The sequence below is a fragment of the Pituophis catenifer genome, unplaced genomic scaffold, assembly GCF_029215685.1.
Source record: "Pituophis catenifer annectens isolate HBS135680 unplaced genomic scaffold, rPitCat1.0.hap2 SCAF_4, whole genome shotgun sequence".
Classification (NCBI taxonomy): Eukaryota; Metazoa; Chordata; class Lepidosauria; order Squamata; family Colubridae; genus Pituophis; species Pituophis catenifer.
This window is the reverse complement of record NW_027256884.1, coordinates 119,245,080-119,268,610: the sequence shown is the minus strand read 5'-3', so window position 1 is coordinate 119,268,610 and position 23,531 is coordinate 119,245,080. Positions and strand designations below refer to the sequence as shown.

Genomic DNA, 23,531 nt, shown 5'->3' with positions numbered 1-23,531 from the left:
TAACCACATCTAAATTAATGTTTTTGGTGTATAAAGAGCTCAGCTATACAATCAGAGGTACTTGCAAAAGTGTTTCAGCTGCTATAATGTAAAGACACTGCTGTGATTTTGAATTCTGACCTATCTGCCAACTTTTTTTCATTGCTCTGTAGAAAGTTAGCCCCTACCACTCTCCTGGAAGAATGAAATATTTTGAGGAATATTAAAAAGACAGAATATTATATTTCCCTAATGAAAAATGGAGAAACATTTTTCTTATTTTGAGGCAGGAAACCGACTCAGCCTCTCTTAATAGCTCCAGCAGACACTGAAGAGGCAGCTTTTAGAAATGTAGATTTGGTAATCCATTCAAGACAGGATTAGCCCTCACTCAAGATCCAACACAGGGCAAAAGCCATTAAGCCACAATAGAATTGCCCAACACCCTTTCAGAGCAGTCCAAACTTCAACCAAACTTAGCTCAGACAAGCACCTAGGATTTGCATTTCCTCTTTTGCCTATAGAGCCAGCTATGACCCCTACATGACCCCATAGGAATCTGACAATAGCCAAAAGAATATTAAAGGGCATGTTCTTGCACAGGAACAGGAAGTTCAAATACAAAGCCCAAAGAAGATATAACTCCCCCACACTCTCAACTCCATTTTGTCAGCTGCCCAGAATCACAGGTGGTTCTGCTTCATCAATAAACCATCTTTCCAATCAGCCTCCATGTTTCCAGCTTGGAACTGAACCAGATGGATATTTTCTTCCTACCGCTCAAAGGAGCTTCCCAACAATCGGTGGTAACGGAAGAATGATACCGTCAAATATCTTTCATAACCGCTTTCCTCTGCTTGCTCTCAATTCTGGATCTTTTCGCACATCCATCTGCCTTTCTCCCCAGGAGAAGGGAACGGGCACGGCGTCATCCACAATAACTTGGCAGACGTCCCATTCAGCAGGAAGGATTCCGCTCTTGAACATAAAGCTGGCCAGATGGGAAGTGGAGAAGATGGTGAGTAGCGTGATCAGCATGGTGACCATCTTGAATGGAAAGAGCTGGACGGAGACACCTTCTACCCCCGAGCATCCCGGGTAACAGATCACAGGGGAGATCTTCAGGGATGGTTCTCCTGCCAATAGCCGTAGAAGAAAGCCAAGGAAGAACCCAACCCCGGAGCCGTAGGTGTTGGTGCTGGGAAGAAACAGAGCACAGCACAACTGGGGGAAGAGGAGGGTGTATACTAGCTCTCCGCTCAAGAACCAAAGGTCATAAATCGAATGGGAATAGAAAGCCAGAACTGCTGAAATTATCCCAAACACCACCATGGAGACTCTCATTGCCCATAGGACCTCTTTCTCTGTTGCCTGTAGGAAATCAAAGAGAAGGAAGGAAAGGGGGGGAGGGGAATTCCCTTCAAATTAAAATAGGTGCAAATTCATTAACAGGCAGAATGTTGCGTTTTGGTCCTAATCTCATAAAAAAGAATGAGATTCTCTACACTTTTAGAAAATTATAATTTCATTCATAAAAACAGTCAGGAAATGGGCCATTTCCAGCCTCCAGAGAGCCTCCGGGGGGGGGAGGGGAGGCCATTTTCACCCTCCTCAGGCTCCAAGAAAGCCTCTGGTGCCTGGGGAGGGCAAAAAAAACGGGCCTACTGGGCCCACTGTGCCATCGCGTGTGGGAGTGTGGGAGTGCGGGGGGGGGGTTGCACGGGCATGTGCAGGGCAGTGGGGTGCATTGAATTATGGGAGTGGGCATGTGCGCGCACGACCCCCCCCACGCTCCCCCTACTTTTGGCACACGACGGCAAAAAGGTTAGCCATCACTGCACTAGGAAATTGTGAAAAGTAGAAGAAAGGAATTGGAAGGAAAGTTGAGGCTTCTAGTTATGTGGTCTTGCTCTTTATTTTGAATTAGTTTCAAACTGCATGACTAGACTCGTTGCACCTCTGTGTAATGAACATACTAGTCCTGGGTGCCCAGAGGAGAGGATCAAAGCCTGTGTGAAGGTAGTTGTGGTATTGTGATTGAAGCCTCTCCCCCTTCGTACATGGCAGGGTTTTGAATGTGGTACTTTGCACTGCCATTTTGCAGGTTGGGGGTTTAACATATCTGCCATGCTTCCAATTAATGACCATTTTTTTAAAAAAATTGATTGAAATTGTAGAAGTGTAAATGCAAATGAAAGTAAAGATAATAAGGACATGAGAAAGGATAAGAAAGGGAAAGAAGTATAGAGTAAAGGAGGCATTGACTTCCAACTATTTTCATTGCAATAAAATATAAAATATGTTATGTTTTACAGCTTTAACTTTTACATTACATACTTAGGAATTACTAGCCATTTCCATAACAAACTAGTCTAATCAGCCAAACAGAAAGTCAGGAATTCATTTTTTTTCTGTTTCGAGCAAAAAGTTCAGTAGTGATTTCCCATTTAACAACCGGCGCGCTTAGCAACAGGAATTTGGGGTCAATTTTGGTCAGAAGTCAAGGTCTACCTATACACATCAGGTTTGTAATTAGTGCACATTTTTATGAATGAAAAAAGAATTGAAAAAAATGTAGAGCCGTTCTTTTTTATGAGATTAGGGACGACATGCAACATTTATGACCATTTTAAATTCTTTCAGACACAAAAGTTATATGATTATCGAGGAACCTTTAAATATTAGGAGATACTTTTTTTGAAAAAGGAATTTCTCTTACACTGCTCTACATGTAGTCCTCAACTTACAATCACAATTGAGCCCAAAATTTCTGTTGCTAAGCGAGTCAGTGGTAAGGTGAGTTTTGTCCCATTTTATGACTTTTCTTGCCACCATTGTTAAGTGAATCACTGCAGTTGTTAAATCAGTAACACACTTGTAAAATTAATCTGGTTTCCCCATTGAGTTTGCTTGTTAGAAGATTGCCAAAGGTGATCATATGACCCTGGGATACTGCAACACGTCATAAATATGAGTCAGTTGCCAAGCATCCGAATTTTGATATAACAGATCCAGGGAGATGGTGCAACGGCCGTACGTGAAAAACGGTCATAAATTACTTTCTTCAGTGTCATTGTGACTTGGAACAGTCACTAAATGAATGATTGTAAGTCGAGAACTAACTATAGTGCTGCGGTGGCGCAGTGGTTAGAGTGCAGTACTGCAGGATACTTCTGCTGACTGCTGGCTGCCTGCAATTTGGCAGTTTGAATCTCACCTGGCTCAAGGTTATCTCAGCCTTCCATCCTTCCGAGGTCGGTAAAATGAGGACCCAGATTATTGGGGGCAAGAGGCTGACTCTGTAAACCGCTTAGAGAGGGCTGTAAAAGCACTGCGAAACGGTATATAAGTCTAAGTGCGATTGCTATTGCTATAATAATGTTCCTGTATCATTTGTGGTAGACAAATGTTAACAATCCACCCCTTACCTTTCTCCGGAATATTTTCCTATAGATGTTATGAGCAAACATGGAACTGGCGGAGAGCAGAGCAGAATCTCCAGAGGACATCACAGCGGCTGCGATGGCACCCAAACCACCGACGGAGATGTACATCGGGCAGAGATGCTGAAGGACTAACGGAAGTATGAGAGCGGACTCGTTTCGTTCATACGGGGTGGGGAGGCCATAGTCGGTCTGGTTCCAGTCTCAAAAAGGAAACACAGAAGTGTCATTTTCAAAGGTTGCTTCGGAATTCCATCAGCGGTGGGCTTTGTTTTTATACGTGACATCGGCTCTAAGGTTGTTATATGCCAGGGGTGTCAAACTCGTGTCGTTACGGCAGCATCGCATGAAGTATTGTGACTTTTCTTCCTTTGCTAAACCGACGCATGACGCATCCGGCCTGCGGGCCAGGAGTTTGACACCCCTGTCATCAGGGGTGGAATTCAATTTTTTTTACTACCGGTTCTGTGGGCGTGGCTTGGTGGGCATGGTGTGGCTTGGTGGGCGTGGCTTGGCGGGCGTGGCAGGGGAAAGATACTGCAAAATCTCCATTCCCACCCCACTCCAGAGGAAGGATACTGCAAAATCCCCATTCCCTCCCCAATCCCAGGGGAAGGATATTGCAAAATCTCCATTCCCAGCCCACTCTGGGGGCAGCCAGAGGTGGTATTTGCCGGTTCTCTGAACTACTCAAAATTTCCGCTACCAGTTCTTCAGAATCTGCTGAATAGCACCCCTGGTTTCAGTGTCCTGGGATCAGGTGATCACTTTTTGCAGCCATCTGACAGGCAAAGACAATGGGGAAGCCGCATTCACTTAACAACTGATTAAAAGTCAGGCATTTGACAACCGGGCCTGGTGGCTCAGCAGACTAAAAGCATTGTGATTAACACCAGCTGTCTGCAATTACTGTAAGTTCGAATCTCACCAGGCTCAAGGTTGACTCAGCCTTCCATCCTTTCTAAGGTAGGTAAATTGAGGACCCAGTTGTGGGGGCAATAAGCTGACTTTGTATAAATATACAAAAGTGTGAAGGCTATTGCTTAACGCATTGTAAGCCACCCTGAGTCTCCGGAGAAGGGCGGCATATAAATCAAATTTAAAAAAAAACAAAAAACTGGCACGTATTTATGACAGTTGGACTGTCCCTGGGTGATTGCCCACCCATTTCTAATCTTCCTAGCTGGCTTCCAACAAGCAAAGTCCGCCTGATTCACTTAACAACTGCAGTGGCTCACTTACCAATTGTGGCAAAAAAAGGTTGTAAAATGGGGCACAAAACTCACTTAACAGTTATCTTCCTTAGCAACAGAAATGTTGAGCTCCACTGTGGTTGTAAATTGAGGACTACCTGTAGTATATACCAGGGGTCTCCAACCTTGGCAACTTTCAGACTTGTGGACTTCAGCTCCCAGAATTCCTCAGCCAGCTTTCCTGAAGTCCACAAGTCTTAAAGTTGCCAAGGTTGGAGACCCTTGGTATATACGCTATTCACAATAGAAGTATGGACTTTGAAATGAATGGCAAGAATTGACTGCTTTGCTAAGAGACAAAACAGGGACAGGAATAAATTTCTTTTGACTTAAAGACATTGTTAGATTTCTTACAAGAGAAGGAGAAAAAAAATCATTTTTTGATTTTGGGAATTAATTTGACTAGAGAAGTGTTGAATTAGGGTCAAGGTTACAGTTGTTTAAATATATGTTTATTCATACTTCATCCTTAATATTTGAACGAAAAGTTTAGCTTCTTTATGGGCTCAGCTGGGCAAGGTGACCTTTGAAGTTCTATTTTGATGCAAGTGATTCTATTTATGGTCTTCTTTTATTGATTGAGGTATAGTAGTTTTAATATTTAATATATTTCTAATATGCTGCTTTAAATATATTTTGTGAAATATTATATACACATTGAGCAGGTTTCTGGGCAGCTATCTAAGACCATATGCATGGTGGCTTAAGCATCTTCTCAAAATTATTTTTACAAAATGATAGACAGTTCACAGGATCACCAGATAACATGAAATTGTACCTTTGAGCATGTAGATTATGTCAAGAATGCTAAAATTTGATTACACACAGAGGTGGGCTGCTGGGGATTCACAGGGTTTTGGGAGAACCTCTAGTTAAGATTCTGTGCAGTTTGGAGACCCCCAAATCCCACTCCTGGCTGCCTCGCCCATCCCACCCCACCCCTCCCAGGAGTCCCCATGCGGCCTGTTTTGGATGCAGGTAAGTGCAGGGTGCGCGTGGAGGCTTGGGGAGGGTGAAAAATGGGCCTACCGGTGTCACTGCGTTTTTGTATTTACCAGATGAGCTCTTATTTTTGAACTTTCAGACTTACCGTAGCTTGCCAAGTTCTTATCTCTAAGCTAATTGCGCATGTCCACATTCTTTCACTTTCTTCTAACTTCCTTTGTTCTCCGGCCAGGAGAGGTGGCCGGGAAAGCTTTGCCAAGATGTAACTAATTAGCTAGTAAGATGTTTTATTTTCTTTATAACAAATAAATGAGTTTTTCTTAGAAAACATATCTTCGGGTTTATTTTCTTAAAGTATACTTCAAGGAAAGGTCACGATCCATTCTCTAATCAAGGTGCAATTACACCAAAGCAGAATGGGATTAATTGCCACCCTGACAACTGGAAGTTTGTTTCTGGCCTCCAGAGGGCCTCCGGAGCCTGGGGAGGTCGTTTTCTCCCTCCCGGAGGCTTGAGGAAAGCTCTGGAGCCCAGGGAGGGCAAAAACGCCCCATCCACCATGGTGCAGGAGGCCGACTAGGCCACACCCACCATGGCCACGCCCACCCAGCAACCAGACAGAGAACCCCTTGCTAAAATGTTTGAAGCCCACCCTTGATGACACACCAGCATTTTCGCATGAGATATTACTACTCGTGCACCATATCAAACAAAGCTGCATCAAAAAGCTGGAAACCTTTTTGAAATGTGGAATTTGCACATGTGAAATGTGTGTAATTTCTTCCCCACATTTTTCATTAGTGAAAGCAATGACAAAGCAAGATTAATTTTTTAAAAAAATCAAAAAATGTTCTGAGTTTACCAGAGGAGTAATGAGTAGGCTAGTTCTCTCAGAGATTCTATGTTCTTGATCCTGTTTTTTTAAATTGAGATTTAAAAATACAAAGAAAAAAAAAACTAATGCCAAGTAATAGAAGTATTTTTAGCTTCCTCAAAGCCAGCTTCATATTCCTTTATACTGTATGTAATACTGTTTTGTATTAATAATTATTTTTATACCAGGGCTCAAGCAGTGGGTTTCACATTTTGTTGCTATTGGTTCGCCCTCCGTGCGCGCACCTTCTACTCATGGGCTTGGCCTTCCGTGCATGCGCTTTGCTTATGCGCACGTCTTCCGTGCATGCACCCAGCCTCAAAACCGTGCCTAAATAGGACGGCATGGAGCCTGGGCAGGTGGATGGCCGCCCCCGCAATCTACACTACCGGTAGATAGTGTAGTTTATAAGAGTTTATTCAACATTTATTCAAAACAGTGTTTCTTAATCTCAGCAACTTTAAGATGTAAAGATTTCAACTCCAAGAATAGGGGAAGAATTCTGGAAAATTCTGGGAGTTGAAGTTCACACATCTTAAAATTGCTGAGGTCGAGAAACACCGACATAGAGGAATGACCCTCCCATAGTATGGCAACAACATTACTGAGACTGAACCAGTGGTGGGTTCCTCCCGGTTTGGTCCAGTTCGGCCGAGCCGGTAGCGGTGATGATATGATGTCACCGAACCGGTTCTCCCCCCCGCCCTCCCACCCTCCCCACCCACGTTATTCTTACCTTTTATTTGGTCCCACCCCCAATCTATTGCTGCCTCCTGAATCCCAGCTGATGACTAGAGGGAAAAATACTGTTTAAACTCTTGCCGCGGGGTTTCAAAGGGCCGTCCTACAGCTGATCAGTGTTAAAAGCAAACAAATGAGTCGGGTCGTAAGTGCGAGGACTGGTCATAAGTGCGAGGACCTTCCAGAAATGACTCTGACCAGCTAGCCACACCCACCTCGTCACATGACCTCCAAGCCACACCCACAAAATAAGCCACGCCCACAGAACCGGCAGTAAAAAAATTTAGAACCCACCCCTGGACTGAACCACCCAAATTGTGGCTCTGGCTTTCCAGTTCTTGTTCAGCCATGGTTACCTGTGGAGGCAGCAACTGCTCCTATCAATACAGAAGGGATAGCCATGATGAAGCAGCCCAGTCCAGAAAAATAGGAAATTAATCTGGCTTCTTTGTGGGAGGAAGCTGCGAGAACTCGCTGGAAATAGGTTTGCCATGGGATGGCCCCAAGCACCTGGAAGGAAAGGAGAATCTTGAACTGAACTGAAATAAAAACAAGATAGGACTGTTGGCTTGATCTTAGCCAAAAAGTCAAAATTTAAGTTTAAACCAGGTTGCCTTTAACCTAAGAATGGGGATGACTCTGGGGACATAATTTAACATAAGGCATGATGGACAACTCATGGAGCATCTCCATAGCTTTCTCTCTGGATCATTCTAGAATTTCTGGTCTCCATTTGCCTTCCTTAAACCAAAGAAATGGTCTTCCAACATCTGCCACCTTAGGTTGGCACCTCATCCCAGCCTGATGCACATTATGTCAGACCTGACATTATTAATTGCATTTCATCTTTAATGTAGAAGTGTATTTTTCTTAATGTCCTGTGGAAAAGCAGTTTTCCAGCCACCTAGAAGAGAAGGGGTTGCATGTGTATCTCCCTTTCCATTTTGCAACTACCTGTTCTGACCTAGGCTTCCCAAGAGCATGAAGCAGACTCCTTGTCCCGACAAAACCCCCTTTTTATTAAGTTACTGTGAATTCCTCTCATTCACATCCAGCAAAGTCTTTCAAGGGAGAATTTACAGTCACAGACCTTATCTGGCTTGGAGAGCTGCCAGGCTGATATCTTCAAAACTTGGCAAGAAGTCTCTGAGAGTCACGAACCAATTAAGTGAACTAACTGTCTCCTGCAAACTCCCCTCCCCTTTCGCTCCTCTTTATTTCCTGTGAGAGGGGCCATTCACCGTCCACTGTGGCTTTACTCCCAAGTCGATCCTTGTTCCTTAGCCGTTCCCTTCGTCTGGCAACTCCGCGCATGCGCACACTGGGAACAGGTTTCAGCTGTTCGTCTGCCTCACTGATGTCTGCCTCTGAAGGTGGCTGATAACTGGCATACGGCCCTGGTCCCCTCTCTGCCTCCAACGCAGCGCCCTCATCAGAGCCAACTCCAGGACTGGCCCATGTTCCTCCCCAACCCCCTCACTGCCTGAATCTGCTGCCAGCTCCACTGGCCGCTAGGGGGCTACAACACTACCTAGGGCAGTGATGGCTAACCTTTTTGCCGTCGTGTGCCAAAAGCAGGGGGAGCACGGGAGGGTCGCGCACGAGCGGGCCCACACCCATAATTCAATGTGCCACACACACCCGCGCATGCACGCATGATCTGCCCCCCACGCGACCCCCACTTTTGGCACGCGATGGCACAGTGGGCCTGGTAGGCCCGTTTTCCGCCCTCCCCGGCTCCAGAGGCTTTCTTGGAGCCTGGGGAGGATGAAAAACGGGCTTCCCCACCCCCTGAAGGCCTTCCGGAGGTTGGAAACAGCCTGTTTCCCGATTTCTGGTGGGCCCTGAAGGCCCGAAAATCAGCTGGCCGGCACATGCATACGCACCAGAGCTGTGCTAGGGCAATGCTCGTGTGCCCACCGATATGGCTCCGTGTGCCACCTGGACCTAAGGCATGCTGCCTATATTACACTACTATTTAGTTTTAATCACTTCTTGTGGAGTGAATTTACCATATCAGCAACATACCCCACGTATCTTTTCTATCAATCAATCAATCAATCATGTTCTTTGTGGTGAGAAGAACATATCTTGCCCTTAATTTAGAAGAACCATTATTTTTATTATTGTCGTTGAATACTGTAAGTGCACCAAGCCCCCAATTTCCCATCCCTTTCAAGAATAGATCTTACCAAATATAAGAAATCATCAAACCATCTTCCATAAAACTCTGGTTCTATTGTTCCTGTCCAAGGGGCTTGGGATATATTGTGGGTAGCTGTATAAAAAATGTTTTCTGTAGCAGGGTTCATGATGGCGAAAGGGATACAAATCCACTGGTGGCAAAAAAAACAGAAATATTAGAATTAACATGTTTTCTGAAGGATTTCTGGTCATCAAAATATGCCGTGTGCTTCTACAATCATGATACTGAATTTTAAAAATGTAAATGAATTGAAACTACATCACTTGCTGCTTTCGTGTCTTAGTCCCACCCACTTCTGTGTTATGACTCCACCTACTTCTTTGTACTTGGCCCTCCCACTTAAATCAGATCCTGTCTCAACTCTGAGTGTATCATGGCTACCTCACTATTTTATTCATGCAGTGTCCCTTTTTCAATGTATAGTGCTCTATTGTATTCTATGGGGTTCAGACCAGGGATGAAATGCTCCCGGTTCAGACTGGATCACCCGATCCAGTAGCGATGGAAGTGGGTGGTTCGGTAAACCGGTAGCAAAAATCTTTGCAGCCCCCCCCCCATGCCTAGCTGAGCCGCGCAATCATCAGAGGCTTTTTTTTTTACTTTTAAAAGCATTTTTTCTACAACCTCTTCGGCCAAAGAGGTTGCAGAAGAAAATGCTTTTAAAAGCCTCTGATGATCCCAGCTGAGTTGCCTGATCATCAGAGGCTTTTAAAAGCATTTTTTTTCTCTGCAACCTCTTTGGCCAAAGAGATTGTAGAAAAAATACTTTTAAAAGTAAAAAAAAAAAATTGGCCACGCCCACCCAGTCACATTACCCTCCTCCCACCAAGCCACGCCCACAGAACCGGTAGTAACAAATTTTACATTTCACCACTGGTTCACGCTATTGAATGTTCAGATCAGTGGTGGGATTCAGCCGGTTTGGGCCGAATCGGGCGAACCGGTAGTTAAATTGCTGGCTGGCCCCTTCCCACCCCGCCCCTTCCAGGAGTCCCCATTCACCCCATTTTGACTCCCAGGAGGCTGCAGGGAGGCCTACTAGGCCCAAAACAGGGTGCAAGGGGTGCAGCACTCCCCCAGCCTGTTTTCACTCCCAGAAGGCTGCAGGGAGGCACAAGGGGTGTGTGCAGGAGGCTGAGTGCTGCCTGTCACACCCCTGGCCACGCCCACCATGGCCACGCCCACCCAGCTGATCATTAGGGCAGAGAACCAGTTGTTAAATTATTTTAATCCCACCACTGATTCAGATTATCCTTGATTTCTGAGCTGTTTTCTTACTGATGCTTCATTATCCAAACTTGGTAACATCATCAGGAACATAGTTTGGGTAATGAAACATCTGCAAGAAAGAAAAAAAAAAAACAAGCTCAGAGAGTACTAAAGACACCTCATTTCAACCCCGAGCTATAAATATTCTTCTTTATTGGTTCAGATTATCTCCCAATTCCTTGAATAGCATGCCCTAAAGTTTGTAATCTATTGGGATCTCATAGATTGGCGCTTCTCAACCATGGCAACTGTAAGCTATGTAAGCTAGCATGCTGGGGGAATTCTGGGAGTTGAAGTCCATATATTGTATTTTAAAGTTGTCAGGATTGACAAATCCTGTTATAATCAATGAAAGTATGCTGGTATTTCTTTCTGGATTTTCAGTCAGTCCCAATAGTTCAAGTGTGGGGTAATATAACAAAATAGGAACTTACCAGACTGAGGGATATAAAGATCAATTGTATCACATCTGTATAGGCCACTGAATACAAACCTCCTAGCAAAGTATACAATATCACCGTACTTGCAGAAAGAATGATGGCAACATAACCCTGGATGTCCAAAATGACCTTCATGGTTGCTTCTAGGAAAAGATGCAGTAATTACTACTGAAATGCAGTAATACATTTTGTGCAATGCTATTTCTCTTACCCAAATATATTAATTTACAGGTAGTCCTTGACTTACAAACCACAATTGAACCAGAGGTTGGTTTCAGCAGCTTCTGACCAGTTCTGGAGAACCGGTAGTGAAAATTTTGAATGGTTTGGAGAACTGGTAGTAAAAATTCTGACTGGCCCCGCCCCCATCTATTCTCTGCCTCCCAAGTCCCAGCTGATCGGGAGGAAATGGGGATTTTGCAGTAACCTTCCCCCAGAGTGGGGTGGGAATGGAGATTTTACAGCATCCTTCCCCTGCCAGGTCTACCAAGCCACGCCCACCAAGCCATGCCCTGCCCACCAAGCCACACCTACAGAACCAGTAGTAAAATTTTTTGAAACCAACCACTGAATTGAACCCAAAATTTCTGTAGCTAAGTGAGACAGTTATTAAGTGAATCCCCCCCCATTTTACAAACCTTGCTGCAATTGTTCAGTAAATCACTGCAATTCAGTTAGTAACATGGTTGTTAATTGAATCTGGCTTCCCCATTGACTTGACTTGTCAGAAGGTTGCAAAAGTTGATCACATGACCCCGAGGCAATGCAACAGTCATAAATACATGCCAGTTGCCATGTATTTTGATCAGATGACCTTGGGGATGCTGCAACAGTCATAACTATGAAAAATGGTCATGTAAGTCACTTTTTGCAGTGCCGTCATAACTTCGAACAATCACTAAATGAACTGTTGTAAGTCGAGGACTACCTTTATACGATAGACAAAATAACTTGCATTTGTAACAAAAGCATAGTCATTGTTATAAAAATTCTATTCCTAGGATTATCACTCTTTGGCCATTCCACTGAAATTCTGGAAGGTGAAGCTGACCCATTAGGAGGGGACCAGGTTTTATCTATGAATTATGAATCTCTGGTGTCAAAGAGTCACACATCAATTCTATTTTCATAGGTTAAATGGACATCATATTCTATGACAGTGATGGCTAACCTTTTTGCCGTCACGTGCCAAAAGTGGGGGGGAGTGCGGGGGGGGGTCGCACGCGCATGCCCACACCCATAATTTAATGCGGCCTGCCCCTTGCACGTGTGAACGTGACTCCCCCATCATGCATGCATGCATGCATGACCCCCCCAAGCTCCCCCCGCTTTTGGCACGTGATGTTATGGTGGGCCCAGTAGGCCCGTTTTTTGCCCTCCCCAGGCTCCAGAGACTTTCTTGGAGCCTGGGGAGGGCGAAAACTGCATTCCCCACCTCCCCAGAGGCCCTCCGGAGGCTGGAAACGGCCTGTTGCCTGACTTCCCCTGAGCTCGGAAGGCCCGAAAATCAGCTGGCTGGCACATGCCTGCGAGCTGGAGCTGAGCTAAGGCAATGCTCATGTGCCCACAAGATGGCCTTCGGTTCGCCATCACGGTTCTATGATCTCCGTTCCTAAAACGGTTGTCATAATGAGCGAATTTAGATGAAATATTCGAATGCATATTCATACTTTATACAAAACGGCAAGTATGCTATTCAAAACTATTCTTACACTCAAGACTGCAGGGAGGAATTTCAGCGTAACTAAATATTCCTCTAAAATATTAGTATTAGAAATAAAGTACTTTTAAAACTTCTGATATTCTAGTTTCTGTATATGTAAAAGTGCTTTCACCTCCCCTCTAAATTTGAATTACAGATTTCTGTGGTGTTTCTAAATTATTTAAAGGAAATCCTTTCATCATCTCCTCATCTCCTGTTTATATACCAGACTTCATAAATGTGAAGCAGATGGAGATTGGAGCTACAAATATCCTCAGTTCACAGTTAAAGTAGTTATTGGAGTGGTGTGGAGGCCTAGAGGTGGAGCTCTCGCCTCACAATCAGGAGGCTGTGAGTTCGATCCTAGGTAGAAGCAGATATTTCTCTCTCTGGGCACACTGAGAATATATAAACTGAACAAAACTCCGCATTGGTGACAGGAAGGACATCTGGCCATTAAAACACTTTGCTAGGTCCATTCAATTGCCCAGACTCCGCCCTGCAAGGGATTATGGGGTAGTTAAAAGAGGATGACAGTTAAAGTAGTTATTCTGAACATGCCTTCACTAATCAATAAATCATTCATAGGATGGAAAGCTAATCTCAGCTGTCTTCCCTTGGTTTCCAGGTGGCTAAATTTAGTTTCTGCCAAGACAGGTGAAAGACACAAATATTACCTAAAGAAGCAAGAACAGCAGCAAACCAGAATATGTCCGCAATTAACGGAGGAATAAAAAGTAGACAGCCCATCACATTCCCATACATCTCTTGGATTGGATCCATCAGTGTCACGTAATTTCTCATTCTCATTGGCTTGACAAAGAAGAACCCTCCTGTTTTTTAAAAAAAGTTGATTACAATCAGTTGTCTTAATGAAATGAAAGGAATCATAATGCTTCATAGTTTTTTTTAATTTTTTAAGTGTTTTTAAGTGTTTTGTTTATCGTTTTTAATTAATGGGGCCAAATTTATATATATATATATATTTAATTGTATTTTAATATTTGTACTTGATGTTTTTTACTTGGCTGTTCACCGCCCTGAGTCCTCAGGGAGAAGGGCGGTATACAAATTCAAAATAAAATAAAAAAATTAAAAATAAATAGTTCAGGTAAAGGTAAATATTTCCTCTATCCCGGCTCTGGAACCGCATGTGGCTCTTTCACCCCTCTGCTGCAACTCCCTGTCACTCAAAATTTGCATCACAACCGCCAATGTGCTACACCCGCCAGCACACAATTTATTGAGTTTTTCAACCCCCGTTAGGCCAACCATGGATAAATCCAAGAAAAGAACAGTTTCAGAAAAAAACTGAATGTTTAATTCAACTATATATGCTAGTTTTGTGGCCGCTCAAGAAATAATTAGGCACGGAAAGGGTTTTGTGGCTCCCAGTGTTTTTTTTTTTCTGTGGGAAACGGGTCCAAATGGTTCTTTGAGTGTTTAAGGTTGCAGACCCCTGCACTATCCAGTTGTGTCCAACTCTAGAGGGCAGTAATCATCTCTGTTTCCTACCTGAGGGACCCAGATGTAAATCCCAAGACATTTCCGTGGTCATATGACCAGCATGACTATACACCGAAGCACACGGAACACTGTTACCTTCCCACAAAAGTGGTACCTATTTAACTACTTGGAGTTGCATGTTTTCAAACTAATAGGTTGGCAGGAGCTGGGGCAAGGATGGGAGCTCACCCCATTGCACGTACTTGGGTCTCAAACTGCCAGCCTTCTGCACCCCTTTTTTTGCAGTACAAGATGGTGATTATTATCTTGCAAGGGACAAGATCAGATTTCCTGCTGAATACTCCCCAAGTATTTCTGTTCATCTCATCTGATTTGACAGGTCGAGTGTACCCCAGGTTCCCTCTTATTCCATAAGAAGTCTTATTTATTAACAAAGGAGTCAATCAATCAAGGAACTGCCAAACAAGCTAATAGTAAACAGCCCAACCAAAGAATTCCCCCACATTGGCAGGGTAAGTCACTAGAATATACAGTAAATTGACAACAAACCCCATTCTGTACTAGCACTGATGATGTTCCCTAGTTCGGATAATAAAATGTCCACAATAAAACAACCAAGCTCAAAGAGCACCGAAGACTCCTCATTTCAACCCTGAGATACAAATATTCTCCTTTATTGAGATATTCTATCATTCTGAGCTAAGGATGGAAGCCACTCGTGTACTTTCCAACCGAATGAAATTTTGCTTCTGATCATTGACAAATGCACAAACTGGAGTAGATAACTTGAGGTAAAATTAAACATGGAGAGATATTTAAGTACCTTCAACAGAACAGAACAACAGAAGTGGAAGGTACCATGTAGGTCATTTAGTCCAACCCTTCACCCAAGCAGGAGACTCTACATCATTTCTGACAGATGGCAATCCAGTCTCTTCTTGAAAGCTTTCAGTGATAAAGTTCCCACAACTTCTGAAGACAAAGCTGTTCCATTGGTTGATTGTTCTCACTGTCAGAAAAATTATCCTTATTTCTAGGTTGAATCTCTCCTTGATCAGCTTCCATCTATTATTTCTTGTCTGGCCTTCAGGTGCTTTGGAAAATAGCTTGACCACTTCCTCTCTCTGGCAGCCCCTCAAATATTGGAAGACTGCTATCATGTCTCCCCTGGTCTTCTCTTCACTAGACTAGCCATGCCCAGTTCCTGCAACCGTTCTTCATATGTTTTAGCCTCCAGTCCCTTAATCATCTTGGATGCTCTTCTCTGCACTCTTTCTAGTGTCTCTACATCTTTTGTTTTTTTTATAGTGTGGTGACCAAAACTGGATGCAGTATTCTAGGTGTGGTCTTACTAAGTCTTTATAGAGTGATATTAGTACCTCATAGGGATGCAGTGACTCAGTGGCTAAGACGCTGGGCTTTTCAATTGAAAGGTTGGCAGTTCAGCGGTTCGAATCCCTAGTGCCGCGTAACGGGGTGAGCTCCCGTTATTGTCCCAGCTTCTGCCAACCTAGCAGTTCAAAAGCACATTAAAAAATGCAAGTAGAAAAATAGGGACCACCTTTGGTGGGAAGGTAACAGCGTTCCATGCGCCTTTGGCGTTTAGTCATGCCAGACATCTTTGGACAGCACTGGCTCTTCGGCTTTGAAACAGAGATGAGCACCGCCCCCTAGAGTCGGGAACGACTAGCACATATCTGCGAGGGGAACTTTTACCTTATTAGTACCTCACGTGATTTTGATTCTAGTATCTCTTCATTTGTCCCCCACTCCACCCCTTAGCTTAAGAATCCTTTACGGTAAAATCATTACCAACAAGGAGAGACAAAGCAAAGCCAACCGGAGCTTGAACCCACACCAGTCCTTTTGAAGGGTGGTAGACAATTTCAGCCGTGCCATTGATATAAGCTCCTCCAACCCATGTTGCTGAAAGAAACCGAGGAAAGGGAAAATGAAGTTAATAAAAGATACATGGATAATTACAGGCAGTCCTTGACTTACAACCAAAGTCCCCAAGTTTTGTTGCTGAGCGAGGTAAGTTGTTAAGTGCATCACTGCAGTTATTAAGTTGGGATGTTCTTAGTCAGCTGGGGAGGATCAGATCACTCATGATTAAAAGCATGTTGGTCCCAATCCCCAGATTTTGACTAAAGCTGCTGTAGATCATTTCCTGTTGGCACACCAGCCCTGCATTCACTGTAAGAGAATAACAGAATAACAGAGTTGGAAGGGACCTTGGAGGTCTTCTGCTCAAGCAGGAAAGCCTATATCATTTCAGACAAATGGTTGTCCAACCTCTTCTTAAAAACTTCCAGTGTTGGAGCACCCACAGTTTCTAAAAGCAAGCTGTTCCTCTAGTTAATTATTCTCACCGTCAGGAAATTACTCCTTACTTTTCAGGTTTTCTCCCTGATTAGTTACCATCCACTGCTTCTTGTCCTGCCTTCAAGTGCTTCAGGGAATAATGACCCCTTCTTTTTATGTTCACTGAGAGCATATGCACCGAAGACAAATTCCTTGTGTGTCCAATCACACTTAGCTAATAAAATTATTCTATTCTACTCTACTCTACTCTACTCTACTCTACTCTACTCTACTCTACTCTACTCTACTCTACTCTTCTTTGTTTCAGCCCCTTATATCTAGCAACACTTGCTATCATATCACCCCAGTCCAAAGTAAGAATTAGAGTAAAGGATGCTATTTATCATTCTGAAGCCTTCGTACTTACCAGTTGCCGTGAACAACCCAATGCAAAAATTCATGTTCCTGCGTCCCACCATGGCTACTTCACTGGGCTTCTGATGTTCCTTCTGTCTGGTTTTCTGAGAAGCCCATATTCCAATAGCTAAAGTCAGGGCATAGAATAAAAGCAGAACTACTAAGCCACTGATATTCAATGCCATTTTTCATAAAATCTCAAGAATGGACTGAAAATGGATCCGGGGAGCTAGCAAGCGATGCTAGCCGTTCAGAAGAGTCTTACAGAATGCTCCCTAGCCTTGTACAAACCAGGAAGTAGAACTGTGACCTTGTGATAAAGACAGTTGTGTCCTCCCTAGACAAAACAATCTCTCGAGTCTTTAAATATTAGATAAGGATCATTCTTTTGCTGCTGAGTTGGCTGCTCCAAATTCATCCACCAATATACCGTATTTTTTGGAGTATAAGACGCACTTCCCCCACCCCAAAAAAAAGAGGCTGAAAATTTGGGTGCATCTTATACTCCAAATGTAGCCCCGCCTACCCGCCGGCCCCCACCCTTTGGCCTCCCCGCATCCTCTTCCTGGCTGCAGAGATTGCCACAGACAATGGCTTGCGTTTTCAGCCTCCAAACGCTCCGTTGAGAGCCGTTCCAGGCTGCGGGGATCGCCAAAGCACATCACTGCCGATCCCCATAACCTTGAACGGCTCTCAAACGGAGCATTTGGAGGCTGAAAACACGAGGCACGCAGCCCAAAATGGCAACCCGGAACAGCTGCTGCCTTGTCTTACCGCTTCCGTGCTTCGCCTGCTTGACTCAATGGGGCTCCCTACAACAATCAGCTGATCTTCTGAAGCTGCTTATCAGCCCCAATGAGGAGCACGCACGCACGCACTCACAACCAGTGAGCTAATGTGCTGAAGCTGACCCGGCTAAGGTCAGAGGCAGAATTTCCCCACCCCCCTATTTTCCTCCCCAAAAACTAAGGTGCGTCTTATACTCCGGAGCGACTTATACTCTGAAAAACATGGTATTTCTTTATATGAAGTGGAGAAAGTTAGATCTGTTTTTTCTTTAAAAAAATGAGATTGTATCCAGCCATAATGGATTTTTTTCCTTTTCTTTTCCCAGTTTTTTTTCCTGACTGAGTTTCTGATCCACCTCAAATTGTAAATTATGTTAGGTGCGCTTGTGTGGAATGGTTCTCTGCTGTAATTTCTTTTCTTCTTCTTCTTCTTCTTTTTTTTTTTTTGCTTGTTAAACATTTGCAAGAAACTGCACTTGTTGGATTGGATCAGTTTGGGTGTTTGTAAAAGTATAGACCTTCTTCAAATACTACTCTCCCGTGTAGAAAGTTCGAGGAATTAGATCCTAGATTCAGTACAGGTAGTCCTTGATTTATGATCACAATTGGGCCCAAAATTTCTGTTGTTAAGTGAGACATCGGTTAAGTGAGTTTTGCCCCATTTTACGACCTTTCTTGCCATGGTTGTTAAGTGAATCACTGCAGTTGATAAGTTAGTCACGTAGTTGTTAAGTGAATTTGGCTTCCCCGTTGCCTTTGCTTGTCAAAAGGTTGCAAAAGGAAACACATGGCCCCGGGATACTGCAACCGTCATAAATATGAACCGGGTGCCAAGCATCTAAATTTCGATCCCGTGATCATGTAGGGCAGTGTTTCCCAAACTTGGGAACTTCAAGATGTATGGACTTCAACTCCCAAAATCCCACAGTCAGCCATGCTGGATGGGGAATTCTGGGAGTTGAAGTCCACACTTCTTAAAGTTCCCAAGTTTGGGAAACACTGATGTAGGGGATGCTACAAAGGTAACTGTGAAAAACGGTCATGTCACTTTTTTCAGTGCCGTAACTTTGAACAGTCACTAAATGAACTGTTGTAAGTGGAGGACTACCTGTCTTCCATTCTGAAGGCTGCAGCAGATCCACCTGACATGGATTGCGACTGTTCATCCTTAGGTCTAGTAGAAGCTACTTCTAGCCAGTCACTTGGTCCTTGTGACTGACTAGACATTTGTATTTCAATCTCTCTGTCTACTTTTTCTTATGTGAAATAGTATAGGCTTTCCTGCTTGAGCATGTTGGAAGAAATATCCTTCTGGGTTCAGCCCCAAGTGGGGAAAAAGACACTGGAAACATGGAGACTGCTTGGAAAGATGGTTTAATGGTGGGCAGGATCACATGGTTTGAGTTCCTGAACAGAAATAGGGCAGAGATGCTGCGACTCCCTGGGTTTTATACTCTCGCTGAGCTTTGAACTTCCTGGGGCCCAGGAAGGGTATCCTGATTGGTTATCAGACTCCCAGGAGGTGGGGGTCTTAGCTAGCCTTGCTGGCTGATGTAATCTTCCCAGGTGCCATGTGGGGAGTTTCTGTTGCTAGATGGGTCCTATTGTGTTGCTGATGATGGTCCATTGACAAAGGTGGGGGGGAATGAGCGAGCTTGGCTGAGGCCTTAATCGCCCATTGACAAAGGTGGGGGGAGGGAGGCAGGAAGCTGCTTTGTCTTTAAACCATGTTTCTCCATTTCTCATATAGGAAATATAATATTCTGCCTTTTTAATATTTCCTAAAATATTTCATTCTTCTAGGAGAGGGGTGGGTGCTAACTTCCTACAAGCAGGGGGCTGGACTAGAAGACCTCCAAGGTCTCTTCCAGCTCATTCATTCTGCTCTATTCCATTCTTTTCAGGTCATTGTGTGTTATAGAGGACTTTCTCTCTAGACTGTGCTATTTGAGAGTGACACCTACAACAGTGGTGGGATTCAAAATATTTTACTACCGGTTCTGAGGGTGTGGCTTGGTGGGCGTGGCATGTCTTGGTGGGCGTGGCAGGGGAAGGACACTGTAAAATCTCAATTCCCTCCCCACTCCAGGGGAAGATTACTGCAAAATCCCCATTTCCTCCCCATCAGCTGGGACTTGGGAGGCAGAGAATAGATGGGGGCAGGGCTAGTCAGAGGTCGTATTTACCGGTTCTCCGAACTACTGAAAATTTCCTCTACCGGTTCTCCAGAACTGGTCAAAACCTGCTGAATACCACCTCTGACCTACAACTGTCTGAAGTCCTGCTGTTGAATTTACACCTGACACTCTTGTCTCAGATGATCCCCTATAGGTCAATAGAGTTACTTGTTTTATTCATTGACTCTTAAATTCTTGTTTTTTCCTTCACACAGAAAACAAAGAACTATGATTTAAGCCCCGCCTAAGACTCTTACCACAAACTATACTGTTGTAAGGAGCATCTCTTGTGCCTTTCAGAGATCTCAACTGGGCCTGGTTTATTTTTTGTTTTGCTTTTTACACCAAGATCACCAATTATGTTAGAAGGATAATTTTCTTCATAATATACCCTCCAACCTTGCAGCTTTACCCTCCAAAGTTGCACCTGACAGCATGCTAATTACCCTTTTTGTTGTATATTGTCCTTCCAACACCAAACTGTCCTTAAAACAGACGGATATCTGGACCCTTACTTCTTTTTTCGATAATGTTTGTGTATCTCAAAGGCAACTTTTTGTTGGAAATGTGACTCGTATTTCGACTTGACGACTTACAACCTAGACCCAGAGTGGAAAACTATGGCCCCCTTTACGACCTGTGGACTTCAACTCCCAGAATTGAATTCAACTGCCATGCTGGTCTAGGAATTCTGGGAGTTGAAGTCCACAGGCCATAAAAGGACCATAGTTGCTTACCCCTGATCTATAGAAACCATCTAAAGATGGTTGGTATTGGATGTGTAGGACTATTCCTGAGCCAGCCATCTTTAAGGGTTTGTCTAGGTCAGAGGTGGGCAACTATGGCCCCTTTACAACCTGTGGACTTCAACTCCCAGAATTGAATTCAACTGCCATACTGGTCTAGGAATTCTGGGAGTTGAAGTCCACAGGTCATAAAAGGACCATAGCTGCTTACCCCTGATCCACAGAAACCCCTAAAGATGGTTGGTATTGGATGTGTAGGACTATTCCTGAGCCAGCCATCTTTAGGGGTTTGTCTAGGTCAGAGGTGGGCAACTATGGGCCCTTTACAACCTTAGACTCCAATTCCCAGAATCCCTCAGTTAGCATGATAGAGCCGGCTTGTAACAAAGCCTACAGAAAGCGATTCCGATGGACTAGATTTGGTTGAAGTTAATGCATGTCTCACTTGCAAAAACCTGTTTAATAATTTACTAATGAATTAAAGGGCCGGGCCCTGATGTGTAGGATGACTGTTGTTGTTTTCCAAACTCCACGTCGAAGCCAAAGCAGCCATTCTTAATGACATCATGGGCTTCTCCTAACCTCATTGGCTGGAGGTTGCCATGGCAAATGTCAACATTTCTAGCACTGTTGATTCTGTTGGACAGCAGCACCGCAAGACCCAGTTCAAAATACCTGGATCGGAAGAAAAGCGACTCCAAAATTATTTTATTTAGTATTTATTTAAAAAAGGGGCAAGATCAGAAAAAGCAGACAATGTCATTGGAGGATCTCTCGGCAAACAATAGGAATCTCCGTCTCCAGGTAGAGGAGCTGAGAGAGAACATAGCCAGCTTGGACTCCGAGAACCAGGAGTTTCTCCGAGACAAGGAATACATTAAAGAGCAGCATAAGTGTCTTCGGGAGACAGTGAATCACCTTAAATCCTCCATGGAACACCTGCAGAAAACTGTGGAGGACATCAGAGAAAGTTTGGATCAGGTCAACATGGCGATCCACGAATTAGCGCTGCAGAACAAGTCTTTGGTGAAAGCCAACAACGACCTCAACCAGGAAATGCACGAGGTCACCAGCCAAGTGGCCGTCTTCAAAAACGACAAACCTACCCACGAGAATGACCTCAAGGAGATGCGGAACCTTCCGTCGGAGGTTCACAAGTACCTGCGTAACCTGGAGGATAAACTGTCCGAGATGGAGCACAACTACCGTGTGGAGAAAACCCAATCCGGCCAACTGAAGGAGAAAGTCACGGCTATTCAGAGAGCCAGAGAACACCTGAGGAACCGCATCAAAGACCTGCAGAACCAACAGGATCTCTGCGTGCAGCAGGCCACGTTTATGCGGCTGGACCAGGAGAACCAGGTGCCAACGGGCATCCTGATGCATGAACTTGTGGAAGCCAGGCTGGTGGGAGTGGCCCGGGACGGGTCAAAGGAAAGGAAGTTTCTGCGTTGGTTATGGGTGGCAGCCAAAATTCTGATGATGTTGCTGTTTGGCTGCTGTCTAATCCTTGGCCTTGTCTTGGCATACACTCACTTTTTTAATCCGTTGTTCATCTCTGAGACACTTGTGGTGCTCCTGAGTGACCAGAGCATTGACAGACTTGTCCACCGTTTCTCCCCGTATCTTGTACAGAGAAACGATGGCCTTTTACCGTTTTGAGAAATGAAATTCTCTCTCTCTCTCCCTTGACTTACTCCCTAGGATGCAAGTAGAAGAGCATACCTGATAATTGAATTTGGTGGACAGCAAAAATGGATTCTGTGTCTTGGTCTCCAGGGTTGGAAACATATAATCCATAGATATATGTATATAGATCTTTTTTCCATTGTTGGCCCTATCTTTTTTCTTTGTATTGTTTTCTTGTTTCTTCTTTTGGCTTTTGCTTAATTAAAGACAATCAAAAATAAACATTGTGTTTTCCTTCTACAGCAGTGTTTCTCAACCTTGGAAGCCTTGGAAGCTTCAAGGGTGGACTTCCCAGGAAGTCCACCCAACCTTGGTTGGACTTCAACTCCCAGAATCCCCTAGCCAGCAGCAGTGGCAGGGGATTCTGGGAGTTGAAGTCCACCCATCTTCAAGCTTCCAAGGTTGAGAAACACTGTTCTACAGCTTTCCAAAGTGAGAGGAGAAGATGCACAAAAGGGAGCATCTTTCCCCAATTCTCGTAGGATCCAATTCACTCGATGAAATCATTTGCAAGAGAACCTATCTGCTTATAGTACCAGTTAAATTTGGGGAATCTTAGCTATCTCAAACTGAATGTCCCAAAGGTGTTTTTTTTTCAACAGATAACTGGACTTCCTTGGTTTTTCTTTGAAGATGTTTCGCTTCTCACCCAAGAAGCTTCTTCAGCTCTGACTGGATGGTGGGGAATGGAAGGATTTATACTCCTGGCAGACAGCTGGTCATTTGCATCCTTTCAGCGAGTTGCTAAGGTCACCTGAGTGGTGCTAATGGGTGTGAAGCCTTCTTGGAACTGTTGAAAGGACTGTGTTGTAGATTGATGATGTCATTTCCCTCCCCCTCTGTTAAGAGAAGGCTGTTCAATTTTGACATAGATGGCCTCTTTGAGCCCTCTTGATCTATTTTGACCCTCCCTAATTTCTTGGACTGTAAAGAGGGGTGGGACAGGGATTGTTGTACTTTTAGACCTGCAAGACTGAGGTCAGCTTTGCAAGGTACTCCAAATAAGAGGCGTACCCAGAAATATTTTCTTTCTTTCTTTCTTTCTTTCTTTCTTTCTTTCTTTCTTTCTTTCTTTCTTTCTTTCTTTCTTT

At 44.1% G+C, this 23,531-nt stretch overlaps 2 protein-coding genes across 2 annotated transcripts; one reads left to right on the top strand and one right to left on the bottom strand.

The window, feature by feature from the left end:
* Nucleotides 1-816: 816 nt before the first annotated feature.
* Nucleotides 817-17,225, bottom strand: LOC139316831 (high-affinity choline transporter 1-like). Its single transcript, XM_070943672.1, has 8 exons — nucleotides 17,051-17,225; nucleotides 16,132-16,245; nucleotides 13,530-13,685; nucleotides 11,145-11,293; nucleotides 9,428-9,571; nucleotides 7,592-7,745; nucleotides 3,408-3,625; nucleotides 817-1,350 (listed from the first exon to the last, which is right to left on the bottom strand). The coding sequence occupies exons 1-8, from the start codon at nucleotides 17,223-17,225 to the stop codon at nucleotides 817-819; spliced, it is 1,644 nt and encodes a 547-aa protein (XP_070799773.1).
* Nucleotides 17,226-21,507: 4,282 nt separating this feature from the next.
* On the top strand, nucleotides 21,508-22,413 carry LOC139316830 (transmembrane protein 191C-like). The gene has a single exon (XM_070943670.1). It carries the CDS (start codon nucleotides 21,508-21,510, stop codon nucleotides 22,411-22,413), a length of 906 nt encoding a protein of 301 aa, XP_070799771.1.
* Nucleotides 22,414-23,531: the final 1,118 nt, after the last annotated feature.

Bases quoted from the DNA above. Each gene is read 5' to 3' on its own strand.
- LOC139316831 (XM_070943672.1), bottom strand. From the start codon at position 17,225: ATGGCATTGAATATCAGTGGCTTAGTAGTTCTGCTTTTATTCTATGCC. The intron at 7,746-9,427 runs GTAAGATCTATT...CTTTCCTTCCAG, and splicing joins TTGATGATTTCTTATATTTG to GTGCTTGGGGCCATCCCATG. The intron at 3,626-7,591 runs GTAACCATGGCT...TTCCTTTTTGAG, and splicing joins AGCAGTTGCTGCCTCCACAG to ACTGGAACCAGACCGACTAT.
- LOC139316830 (XM_070943670.1), top strand. From the start codon at position 21,508: ATGTCATTGGAGGATCTCTCGGCAAACAATAGGAATCTCCGTCTCCAG.